This window comes from Lactuca serriola, chromosome 7, assembly GCF_051521515.1.
Source record: "Lactuca serriola cultivar US96UC23 chromosome 7, Lser_US96UC23_V15, whole genome shotgun sequence".
In the NCBI taxonomy this organism is placed as follows: Eukaryota; Viridiplantae; Streptophyta; class Magnoliopsida; order Asterales; family Asteraceae; genus Lactuca; species Lactuca serriola.
In genome coordinates, this window is record NC_136414.1 from 62,794,160 (window position 1) to 62,807,252 (window position 13,093).

The 13,093-nt window shown below is 34.8% G+C and overlaps 1 protein-coding gene across 1 annotated transcript; it reads right to left on the reverse strand.

Moving 5' to 3' along the window:
- Window positions 1–2,225, reverse strand: LOC145062730 (adenine nucleotide transporter BT1, chloroplastic/mitochondrial-like). The gene is made up of 4 exons (XM_079010322.1): window positions 2,024–2,225; window positions 1,195–1,824; window positions 874–1,035; window positions 1–647 (listed from the first exon to the last, which is right to left on the reverse strand). Exons 2-4 carry the CDS (start codon window positions 1,762–1,764, stop codon window positions 174–176), a joined length of 1,206 nt encoding a protein of 401 aa, XP_078866448.1. The 5' UTR covers window positions 1,765–1,824; window positions 2,024–2,225; the 3' UTR covers window positions 1–173.
- Between the last annotated feature and the right edge of the window lie 10,868 nt (window positions 2,226–13,093).

Consider the following 13,093-nt stretch of genomic DNA (forward strand, 5'->3'; position numbering starts at 1 on the left):
TTCCCAAAAATCGATAATAAATTAACATAAACCCTAATCATCCAAAATTTATGCAAAAACCCCTATAAAAAAACCTACCATTCAAAGACATGAATCAAAACCCAAAACCCTAATCCATACTTCAAAACCCTTTATTCAAAAAATCTCAACTTTCATGCTTCCTCCTCTTCCTTTCATGCTTCCTCCTCTTCCTTTTCCACAAGAATCTTCTTGCAAGCTTCATAACACATAAACGAAATCCCCGCAGCCGGAACAATCTTCACACAACTCGGCCCTAAACCCCTATACAACCCCTTAATCCCTTCTTTCTCAAAAATCGTTAGCAAAGCATGCAACATGTTATCATAAACCCTCCCATTAATCGCACCCGCTTGCATATGTTTCCGTGCCACTTCGAGCGGGAAAGTCGCGCTACTCGATATCGCGCCCGCCGCTGACCCGATTAACAAAGTTGCAATGTTGCTGATTTGTTCTTCTTTTGTGAGCTTTTTGTACGCTTTTCGTAACGTGTCGTATGCGAAATAGTTTGTGGCGGCGTATGGGATGACGCCGATTAGGCTTGGGGTGAGCCCGCGGTAGAGCTCTGCGGGCCCCTCGGTTTGAACGATTTTGAGGAATGCGTCGACGATGTTTTTGTATACGCCTCTCTGTGGGACTTTTAAAAGTTAAAATCACAGAGGACGTTTAACTATTGTGGACAAAAGAGAATCGGGTTTTGTCCACAATAGTTAAAATGGTTATTAGTTGACAATCTTTTTTCTTGCGTTTGGGAAAAAAGATTGTCAACAAATAACTATTTTATAAGTTAACATGCTAAAAAATAAAATTTGTTATAAGAAATAGAAAATTCTAAATCATTTAAAACGATTGTACCTGTACTGTGAGACGGGTTTTGAGTAGCTCAAGAGGGTATGTGCATACGGTAGAGCTGATTCCGGCAACCGCGCCCGCAATCAGTGATTCCGGTACACGAAGTTTTTCTTTTTCTCCCGGTTTAGGAGCCAAATTTTTCTTCACCGTATCGTAAGCAAATAACTACAAAAACACAAACTATCTACAGATATGACATAACAGATTGTACTTTGTTTGATATGGATCAGATACCAATGACACCGAAAAGGTGGAAGCAAAAAGTCATTGAAAAATATGTATACATGGATCCATTTATTTTTGTAGAAATGTAGAGTTTAATACCTCAATTGCCTTGCTAGGGGCAACACGAATGACATTGACTAAATTACCCCTAAAAAGTCCTTTCCAGCCTTCTGTTTTCATAATATCCTGAAAAACCTCAACAGTAGAATGCCCACAACTCCCTACCATTAAATGAGTTCTTATAGTTTCCAAAGGAGCAACAGAAGTTCGTGATATTGCTCCTGCAATTGCTCCACTGATCAATCTCCTTAAAGATGGATTCCCAACTTTGATTTTTAATTTCAATCCGCTTTTCTTCTTCTTGTTCTTCAACCCCCCTACCCACTCTTCCCCTACCTCGATCTCTGGTGCCCCAACAGCACGAAAATTTGACTCCGGTGTTGAAACGAATTTGGATGAATATGAAAGCTTCACTCCGCCATTATTGTTGGTGTTCTTCGAATTACGGGAAACCCCACTGAAACCCCCTTTACCCATCTGTCCTACGCTTGCGAATAACGCTCCAGATTGTGAAAAGTTATTATCATCTCGCGGACACCAAAGAAATCCAATTCCAGAATTTGGGAATAATCCTTCTCCTTTGTTCTCAAGTAATCTTCGTGTATCCATTTGAATAAAGTTAATAAATTACCAACGCTTACGAGAAACTGAAATCAAACAACTTTTTTTCTGCATGGATTAAATTTGCACAATCAGATATTGTTAATTGGCGCAAATGGGATTTAGGTTTTACAGTTTTACTCTTAAACCAATGTGATATCGAGTTGGACGCATGAAAATCAGTAAAAGGTTAGGAATCAGAAGAACCCAATTTGGCGATAAAAACGATGACGAAAAATAGGATCTTTGATGAAAAGAGAAATTGTACCAGGTGAGTTCTTTGATGACGATAGAAATCGATCGCCTTCTTTGCTGCTTCAGTCACTCGTTCATCTCTTTCTGGGTGTGTGTCTGTGTGTGTTTCTCTCTCTAAAATCTTCAGTGAAGTGTTAGAGAGAGAAAATGGAGGTGGGTTTGGCCGTTTGGTTGTGGGAATTTGGAAGATTTACAGTGTTTATGAAATGACCTGATTTGGGGCGAAATCAAAACCACCTTTTCTTTTAATATTGCTGTAATCTTTTGAAAAAAATATATATAAATTTAATGTTAATACATAGAACTTATTTTTTATTTTATTCTCATTATTTTTTAACTTATTTTTAAATTTATAATATGTATTTTTTATTGAAAATATAATTATTTTTATTTGTAAAACCTGCAACATATTAATTTAAAATATGCAAAAAAATTATATTTATTTAGTGATCAAATCAAAATATAAATGTATGAATAAGATTTTTGCAGTTATTAAAAGATTAAGAAAATCCTTTAAAATCACCATACAAATTGCGTTCTACAAGTTTGAAAGTTACTCTTGAAGCCGTGGCAACACTAAAAACACATTTAGATATTTATATTTTTCAAGTTTCATAAACTAATTTTGATTCTTGAGAAATTTGTAATTATTTTGGCTAAAAATTCCTATAACTAAATAAAGCGAAAAAGTAAATATTTGCAAAATATATTATCTACACCTTCCATATATAAATAAAACAATATTCAATGTGCATATAATATATTACCTTATACGTATTGTGTAATTAATGGACAAATATGTAAAATTTAAAATAATATTTAAAATGTTACAATATTAAAATACGACACTTTTTGTAGAAGCTTCTTTAAAAATTAGATTTACAACGAGGACTATAACAATTACTCTTTGATTTTCCAACTTGTATTGCTCAGTAACTTTATGAAGATTTTAATGATGTGTATTAGTTATATAACTTGCATATTTTATAGTGATATCTAATATATTTAAGACCAATTTTGAAAATTGATTGCATATAACTCGTATTAAGATTTAATGTTGGATTGAATAAACTAATTGTGTGAAATATCTATTTTGATATTGACATGTTTAAACAATTTTACAATTCGAATCTCATATTCAAAATTTCAAACAATTTTTGAAATTAAAAGAAAAAATTATCAAAGATTTATCCGCAATTTAAAAGACCTTTTGGCGCCACACAAAATGGATAAAAACAAAGTGTGTTTATTAACGTTTTTGCCAAAGTATAAAACTATTTGATGAGGGCCACGAAAATACTTCATTATCCACACCATTTGTGATTGAATCTTATATCTACAATGCCCATCAAAAGTTCACTTAATGAGATGATAGGGGAAGCTTGTGGACCATGGTTTAGTAAAAGTTTTGCCCTTTTGGATTGCTGGTCAAATGTCCAAAAAGGCCCTTCAATTGTGAGATTGTAATTTTTAGATTGCAAATTCCGTATTTCTGTGTGGTTATCTAACATGAAGTTATTTGTCCATATGATGGTAAAACACACTGGTTGGTGTATGAAATTTTATAAAAAAGGATTTGAGGTTACATATTAAAAAATAGCTATAGCTATATGATTTATCCTAAGTAAGGGCATTGGGACGAGTTCGACGTGGGTAGGATGTTGTTTACCATTTTTTTTAAGTTGAAGTTACTTATTTGTTTCCTTTGTCTATTTATTTTCCCCTTTATTGTCTTAAGGTTACTTACTTGCTCCTTTTATCTAAAATTTTGTAAGGCGGTTCACAAAATTTAGTCAATTTTAAGGGTAAATATTATAAAAGATATCAAGTTTATATCAAAATTCCAATTTGACGGTTGACACTATGTTTTTTCGTCTTGGATTTAAAACTGTGTTTTCTAATTTGTTACAATTCTTACCACTTGATGATGTGACATGCTGACATAACATGCTGACGTGTCAAAATCGATTTTTTTTCTCACAATAGACACTAAGTTTTTATTTTTTTCGATTTTTACACTAAGTTTTTTTTTCTCAATTTTGACATTCTATTTTTTTGTTTCAAATCGAACATCATCTTTTTCAATTTTGTTCTGACCATTTTTCATTTAAAATTGTATAAATAAATTTTTTTCTCATTTAAAAACCACATTATTATATAAATACAAGGTTTTTTTAACATTCAAATCATAACGTTATGTATAAATATATATTAGTTATAGGGATAATGACTTAAAAGGGTAACATATTTTTCAGTTTGTACACATTTAGTCACTGATGTTTTTTTGTTCACATTTTCTCATTGAACTTGTTCAACTGTTCAAATAACATCCTTATGACTTGCTATCGGAGGTTAAACCGGTTTCCGACGTTCTTGTGAGCTCCGGTGAGACTCCGGTCATCTTTTCCGGCGAGTCTCCGACCAAAAACACCAAAAAACACATACATAAACAAAAAACACCTAGATTCATGTGTTTTCCTTAAGAAATTCTTCAACCCCTTCAACCCATATTGAACATCTTCAAGAACAACTAGATCTGAAAAATGAGTTCATCAAAAATGTTTTCAGATTTCTGTGTGTGTGTGTTTGGTAGATCTGAACAAAAATTCTTCAACCCTTCAATCGGTGTGTATGTGTGGGTTTTTTAGATTAGGAAACACATACACAATCATGTTCATCCCTTTAAACCCTTCGACCCAAAAATCATAAACCATAAATCCTTCAACCACTTTCAACCCAAATCTGACCATCTTCAAGAACAAATAGACCACAAAAAAACGAGTTCATCGATCTGTGTGTGTGTTCATCTTCTTCACAGAAATCAAAAGATATTCAACTGAAGTTACGTTTTTGAGTTATAGTTTGAAATCAAGTTTCCATTTTTGTTAGAGAACACACTGTTCAGAACTCGAATCTAGAAGTGTTCATGTGAAAAGTTTGAAGCTCGAAAATCATGTTTCCATTTTTGTTCAAGAACACACTGAACTCGAATCTTAAATCAAGTTCGTATAAGAAATCAGAATCATGAGTGTTTGTATGTTCTTGAACAGATGAAGATGACTTTTGGGTTTGTGTTCATGTTCTTCATCATATTTGTGTTCTTGTTCTTCATCAGATCTAAAAACTGGCATAAATCTTTTTTGTTTGGGTTCTTGAAGGTCTGATGAGCTTTAAGATGAACTCGAGTTAGGGTTTCAAACTCAAAAATCGTATGAGTGTTGTTCCATATCTTTTGTTCATCATGTTCATCTTCTTTGTTCTTGGAAGTCAACAAAGTACAAACAATGCAGCACGATGTACAAGTTCGTCGATGCATTATGCTTTGAACCAACTCATATAAAATCGATTTCTTCTATGTGCTTGGAAATTGTTTCTGGAAAGAAGAAGATGATCGAACATAAGATTTAGGAAGAAGATGAAGACGATGAAGATCTACAAACCTTGAAGATCATTATGTATGTGTTCATCTGATACTTCTTCTATTCAAATTCAAGAACATTTATCGTTATTTCTCTCTAAAAAAATTATATTTAAGTGTAAGGTGTTTGATCTTCAAGCTGAATCACGATATGAAGACACCGAAGTTCATGTTCTTGAGTTCCTGTTCTTCATTAACTTCGATTTTCCATTTTTGTTCAAGAAAACAACTTTGATTTATGGGTTTTTCTTCATGTTCTTCATCAGATTTTTCGATTTATGTTCTTGAGTTTGTGTTTGGTTTAGATTTCTGGTTTGGAGATGAAATATTGTGTGTGTTGTTGATCAAAAAAATTAAATTATTTTAGATTTATGGTTGGAGACTCACCGGAGAGTCGCCGGAGGTGGCAAATATGTCGGAAACCGGTTTAACCTCCGATAGCAAGTCATAAGGATGTTATTTGAACAGTTGAACAAGTTCAATGGGAAAATGTGGACAAAAAAAAAACATGTATGACTAAATGTGTACAAACTGAAAAATATGTTACCCTTTTAAGTCATTATCCCTTAGTTATATCATAAGAACTAAATTAACCATAAGCTTCGAATAAGAATAACAAAATTTTATCAATTATCGTTTATGAAATATTATTTATTTTATTTTTTGTTGTAGATTTTACACTTATCTTATTTAGAATTAAATAATTCTAAATATGATTTATAGTATTGTTAATGGACATATTACATACCTTAAGAATAATTAAATTCTCATTCAATATTTAAATGGTCATTCAAGATTAAGTCATTATAGCATTTGGGAGTCATACCATAAGATTCAAGATGTTCTTAATAATATTATGAATATGATATGAGATGTAAAAATTTTACGGGTTACAAACTTGATCTCTAGGCCTTGATCGACTACACATGACAAATTAATTTCTTGTTGTTACATAAACTAGTATAAAAATAAACCTATACCGCCTCATTCGATACAAATGAGAATACTCATCTTCTTCTTCCTTTTTATATACAACTATTTCTGGTGATTCTTTCAGGTAAGTAGCCATATCCATCAATACACACTGTTTTGGTTGTTGTACCTTGGGAACAAACGACGAATCTATTTAAGGGAATTGCGTCCAACTCGAGCCTCAGCCACTGCGTTTATTACTACCTTTTTTGTAGGTTATTCGATTCAGAAAAAGAGCCCACAACTAACAATTTTCACCAACTAGCAAGTTGCTTACATGTGGCTTTTCCTAATGGGATACATGGTTTGATTATGAACTTAAATTCTATGAGTTATTTTGAAAGAATATGTTGATATCATTAAATGATTAGAAAAGATAAAAGCATGATTTGTGTAATTAATTACTTGATGTTTTTAACGATGGTTTGATATAATAGTTATGATTAAATGAACTCTTTAAAAGAGTAAGAAAAAGAATTTAAAATAGATTTTAAAGTTAAAAGTTTTGATTGACGATAATGTGAACTCTTTTCGAAAGAGTAAGCTAAATCTTCATAAAGTAAATGATTTGAATAAATGTACTCCTTATAAGAGTATGTGTTGAATATATGTGAATTTGAAAGATTAAGAATTTGAAAAGGTAAATGATTTGAATAAATGAACTATTTACAATAGTAGGTATTGGTTGTAGCTGCTTATGAAAGCTAAATGTATGATATAAGATTATGCTAAATATTTTAAATTGTTTATACTTTGATATGATAAATTGTTTATACTATGAAAGTTATTAATGTTTTCTAGATAGAGCATGTCATATGTATGTGATTGAGTCCAAAAAAGGGTGATTATGCATACACTGAATGTCATTGCATAAATAATGTAGTGTCTAAACAATTGTGATATACCAAGAATGGGATATGGGATGACTCTATTTGGGACCATATATCCCTTGGTAAGGTAGAGGTCAAAAGATACCTTAACTAGTTTGATTTGTTCTTCCCATTTTGGTAAGGTGGATGATTGGTAAAACCAATTGGGTGTCATTTCTATGATTAAACCTAAGATTTAGATTGGTATATAAATGAAGGACCTTATATTACTACAGAGGCATGATATGGGAGGACCCGTAAGGTTTATTTCGATTGTATGCATTACATATATATGTTATATTGCATGAAGTATATTGAAATGAAAGATTTTTATCAAATGTTTAATAATGATTTAATCGGTACATAACTGAAGGACTTTATGCGAGTTGGAGTATATGACACAACAATGCCCCTAAAGGTCTAATCGTGTTTGAGATTATATACCTCATGTGTGTGTGTGTGTGTGTATATATATATATATATATATATATATATATATATATATATTAAATTGTATAAATCATGTAAAAATGAAAGGTTTTTTCCAATGTTTGATAATGATTTGATGTTTAAACCTATAACATCCCAAAATTCGAGTCCAAAATTTTCACTTTTAATTATATAACTTAGAAAAGCATTTAACAAAACATAGTTGAGAATATAACAATCCATAACACCATAGTAATCATGTCTCCGAAAACATATCATCAAGTAGTAATAAAATAATAGTACAATCCCATGAATCACAAAATGCGGAAAACTGATGTGTGTGTGATGTACCGCTACCACGTCGGCTCCTTCCCCTTCACCGATGAGGTACCTGAAACAAAACTAAAAACTGTAAGCACAAAGCTTAGTGAGTTCCCCCATCATACCACATACCATACAATCACATAGCATACATACTATTAGACAATCTGGGGTGCCCGACCTAACCGGTCCGACCATTCTGGGGTGTCGACCTACCCATGTCAATCTGTTCTGGGGCGTTGACCTACCCATGTCAAGCCATTCTAGGGTGCTGACCTACCCTTCGGTCCTAACAACCGAACTTTGGGGACTATTTCACCCCTTACCACTACTACCACATATATCATAACAAAAACATATTGCCAGGCATATCTGGGGTGCCCGACCTACCCTTCGGTCCTAACAACCGAACTTGGGGACTATTCCCCTCCTACTACCACTATCACATAACATATCATGCTAACACATAAACATACCAGGTAGTAGCAAACCATACAATTATCACAAAAACAATCATCTCAACTATAATCAACTACTAGTGGGCCAGCCTTGGTGCCTTAGACCCACTTCTACTAGAAGGTAACTCACCTCGATGTCGTGTAGTATCTGCATAGTCCTCAGCATAGAACTCAACTCGTCTCTACTCCTCAATCCCTACACAACGACCTTTCTCGATTACTATTACATACTCATAACCCTTATAAGGGTCAACCCAAATCCAAGTCAAAATTAAGGTCAAACCATGGTCAAAGTCAACTTCTGATTGACTGGATTGGCCGAGTTGGTCCACCAACTTGCCAAGTCCCCATGTCTACCTACTTCCATAATCCCGTCCTTACTCGTCGAGTCTAGCAAGAGCTCGACGAGTTCTCCTTCAATAACACATCTGTCGACGAATTCGTTTTTGAACTCGTCGAGTTCATCTTCATCTGAATGAATGAGTCTAGTCTATGACTCGTCGAGTTCTCCTTGAACTCGTCGAGTTCTCCTTGAACTCGTCGAGTCCGTCTTCATGAGGTTGGGACATTTCCTTGAAATCGCCGAGTCCCTCCTTGGACTCGTCGAGTCCTTTGATCTTCAGGTCCATAAAAAACCCTTAATAGGCTGAGTTTTCCTTTAACTCAACCAAAATCGTTCCCAGAAGACTTTTGGGGGAAACTACGACCTGACTCGTCGAGTCACCCAGGTGACTCGTCGAGTCCTTCTTTTTCCAGAACTATACATTCGATTATAATGGGTCTTAATGCACCCATATCATAGATATGGGCTCCCAGGGTCCCTTTTTCACGTAAAGCTACTAACTTGATGTCCATCCATGGGGCCTTTGGCTCAAAAAGCCATAGAAAGGGGTTTATATGTTGTGTGGGTCTCCCAAGCCCATAAAGCTGGCACCTTTATGCCATGGGAACCCTCAATGGTTCCAGATCTGAAGTGCAACTCAACATATACATACAAATCCGAGTATAGTCTCTCAAAAACTTAGAAAAGGTAGAAAATAGCCCCAAAATAAGATCTAGGAGATAGATGGTCAAGGTTCAAGCTTTTTACTTTTAATGAACTGAGAATGAAGCAAAACCTATGGATCTACTAGCTTCCACTTAAACTCCTAAGCTTTCTTCTTCTCTTCCAACTTCAAATGCACATAAAAGCCACCAACAAGCTCAAGAACACTCAAAAGGGGCTTAGGGTTTCGAGTTATGATTTCTCTGGGTTGAGAGGGACGATGGGGGCTGGGTTGAGGCAGAATAAGATGTTTAAATAGGGCGCATACCCTAACATTAGGGTTTCCTCCAGACAGCTCCTACTCATCGAGTCGGTCCCCCGACTCGTCGAATAGGTCACTAAACCTCCGGGTCCAAAGTCGAGTCTACTCGACGAGTTGGGCTTCCAACTCACCAAGTCCCAGGGAAAAACATGAAAAATACATGAATTAAATACGTACCATGGAACCGGGTGTTACAAAACCTATATAGGTCATGAGACATTATTGTCTTGTGCATGTTTTCTTTAAATTTCATGTATTCTAAGTTTAAATACATAGTGGTAGTGTGATCATATCAATAACAATGAACTTTTGGATGAGACAAAATTGTAACATCCGGATTCCTAGGAATCTGATTTTAATTATTTATATTGAGTTTTATGGAGGGACTTGGCGAGTTGACGCTCAGACTCGCCGAGTAGGATCGCGAATTATTGTCTGATTAATGACCGGGCTCGAAGAGTCGACGCGTGGACTCGGCGAGTCCGCGCTGTAAAGTGAAACCCTAAATCTCAGGGTCGGAGCCCTATTTAAAGGCCATTATGGCTGTCATTTGCGGCCACTACCCCCATAAGAAAACCCTAGAGAGCAAAGAGAGCTTAGAGTGCATTTTGGAGGCCAGTTGTTCATCATTTGGTGTAACCTTGCAAGAAAAAGTTAGAGAATCCAAGGTAGATCGATTGTGGAGCTTGGATCTGGGTTGTTCACATTGAGATTCACGTTTTGAGGTACAAGTTCCTTCCCATTTCGTGTATTTGATAGATTCCTTGAATCTAGGGTTTCCATTGCACCATTTTGGGTTAGATTGTGAAGCATATGGTGTCCCTTTGGGTGTAGATGATAGATCTAGACCTTGAGAGGTCCAAAAGGTCCCAAGCTTCCAGCTTTATGAGATTTCATGTGAGCCTTGAGAGTAGAACCCCATTTTAAAGGTTATTTCTCCATTTTTGGTCTTATAGGCATTGCATCAACGTAAAGTTTGAACCTTTACGTGACTTTCGAGTGTTAGAAGGTTAGATCTACTAGTTGGGGAAGCAGATCTGACCTCAGAATATCGTTTGGGTGTTCTCATGGTAGGAACTCGCCGAGCCCATAAGGGGACTCGACGAGTCGAGTCGGGTTGCCCCGCGACTCGTGACCTGTGAACTCGTTGAGTGTAGGGTTGACTCAGTGAGTCGAGTGAGGACCAGGGGCGAAGAGGACATGCATGGAATCGCTGAGTCACACGAGTGCACTCGACGAGTTGGGTCAAAGTCTGACCGTTGACTTCTGTTGACTTTTAGGTTTGGGTCAACATTTGGACTTGTGAACCATTTGAAGGGTAAATTAGTCTTTTAGCCTTCTTAGAGGACATAGAAGAGGCTAGTCTAGCCTGGAGAGCCGTTATTGATTTGAGATAATTATTTATGTGTTTAGGCGGAGGCTATATCAGTGTATACGTGTGTGAGGTTATCTGAGACATCCGAGGTGAGTCTTCTCACTATACATTACCTAGAGTGGTATCTATGTGTAGACCGGAGGGTCTTGTATGTTATGTGTATGTATGATATTATGTGCATTTTGTTATATGTATGGTATGTGTTGTATAGACCGGACCGGAGGGCCCGACGATATAGACCGGACTGAAGGGTCCAACGATACAGACCGGACCTAAGGGTCGGACGAGCTATGACCGGACTAGAGGGTCCAACGAGCTACGGGACTGGAGGGTCCCGCTGAGACACATCGAGCGGAGGTTTGTACTGTAGCCTTGAGTGGCGTATGTGTTGTATGTGGTATTTTGGGGGACTCACTAAGCATTTATGCTTACATTTGTTGTGTTATGTGTTTCAGGTCCTAGTGATAATCGCAGAAAGGCGCCAGCATGATCCGTACACACTTGTGGAGTTTATGTTCTGAGATTCTGGGATATGTTTTGTGATATAACATTTGATACATTATGTTTTGACATTATTTTATGAGTAAATGTATGTTTTAAAAATGAAAAATTGTTTTGAAAATTTACGTTGTTACAAAAATGGACATAGTTTTTGTAATATATATGTAAAGTCAATGCTTTACTATGGTTTGTATGTTATGAGTTGTACACCTGGTTTATGTCTTGAATAAAAAGTAAATTGTTTTGGCTTTTGTGAAAACATGTTTTGATGGTTATGATATAAATTATAAAATGTTTTCAAGAACTAAAATATTTTATTATATGAAAAAAAGACGAGTGTTATAACACTTTAAATGGAGGAGATTATTGTTACCTCAATGTCAAAATATCCCATATCTACCATAACATTAATATTAGTGACAATTTTCTAAAGGTACATGGATAACCGGGTCGATCTGTTTTCTCTACTAAGAGCAAACTACACATATAACACCAAAAGTAATTGTAACTGTCAAAATCAAACTTTGTATTTGACTTTTATATGTCAAATGAGTTACTTTTTGACTTGTAGATTTCAAAGTCAAGCATGCATGATTACCTTCGATAAAAGGCCATTGTAACATCATCGTTTTAGGGCTAAATTTGATTTGCTAAAATAAATATAATAAAATAAAAAATATATAGATAGAAAGGATATGATAATAAAATATTTTATATAATATAAAAAATCCATAATATCTTATGAATAAATAGTTAATTTGGTCGATAATATAAAGCTAAGGTTGTTTTGGTAATTTTGGGAAAACCCTTGTATCTAACCAATACATAACCTAATTATCCTATTATGGACCAAAATTGTTAAAATGGATTAAATTAGCAATCTAAAGGAGAAGCTAGTTACTTATGTCACATGTTGTTTGAAAGTGTTCCTCTCTTGTGAGGTTGAGGGTTCAAGTCTCATTATAGACAAATATATAACTTTAGAGTAAATTATTAGTGTGTGTGTTTGTTAGCCATTAAAAAACTTTTGCCATATGTTAGTTAAATTAGGAAAATAGAAAGTTGAGAGGTGTTAGATGTCAAATTGCCAAAGAGATAAGACATTATTCATCTTTACCTCCTTCACTTTAGAGAAATCCAGCTAGAGAATGTGGGAGGGAGAAAATAGTGATTGTACAGTCACTGTTTATATTTGAGCTAAAAGTAATGAGAATGTACAACTCTTTCTTTTTCTTCTCCAAAAAATCGATTAAGTGTTTGGAGAATATCTAAGTTCGAAAATCTACCATCTTAAGGATGTTTTTAATGGGATTTCAAGTTAGTTTTAGTCGTTATATGACTAATATACGTTTGTTCTTCTTATTTACTGCTTAATTTGGAGTTTAAATTATATTTTAGAAGCTTAAAAGCTCAAATGTTGGAATATTTTGAGT

Bases quoted from the DNA above. Each gene is read 5' to 3' on its own strand.
- LOC145062730 (XM_079010322.1), bottom strand. From the start codon at position 1,764: ATGGATACACGAAGATTACTTGAGAACAAAGGAGAAGGATTATTCCCA. The intron at 1,036-1,194 runs GTATTAAACTCT...GTGTTTTTGTAG, and splicing joins CCCCTAGCAAGGCAATTGAG to TTATTTGCTTACGATACGGT. The intron at 648-873 runs GTACAATCGTTT...AAAGTCCCACAG, and splicing joins AAACCCGTCTCACAGTACAG to AGAGGCGTATACAAAAACAT.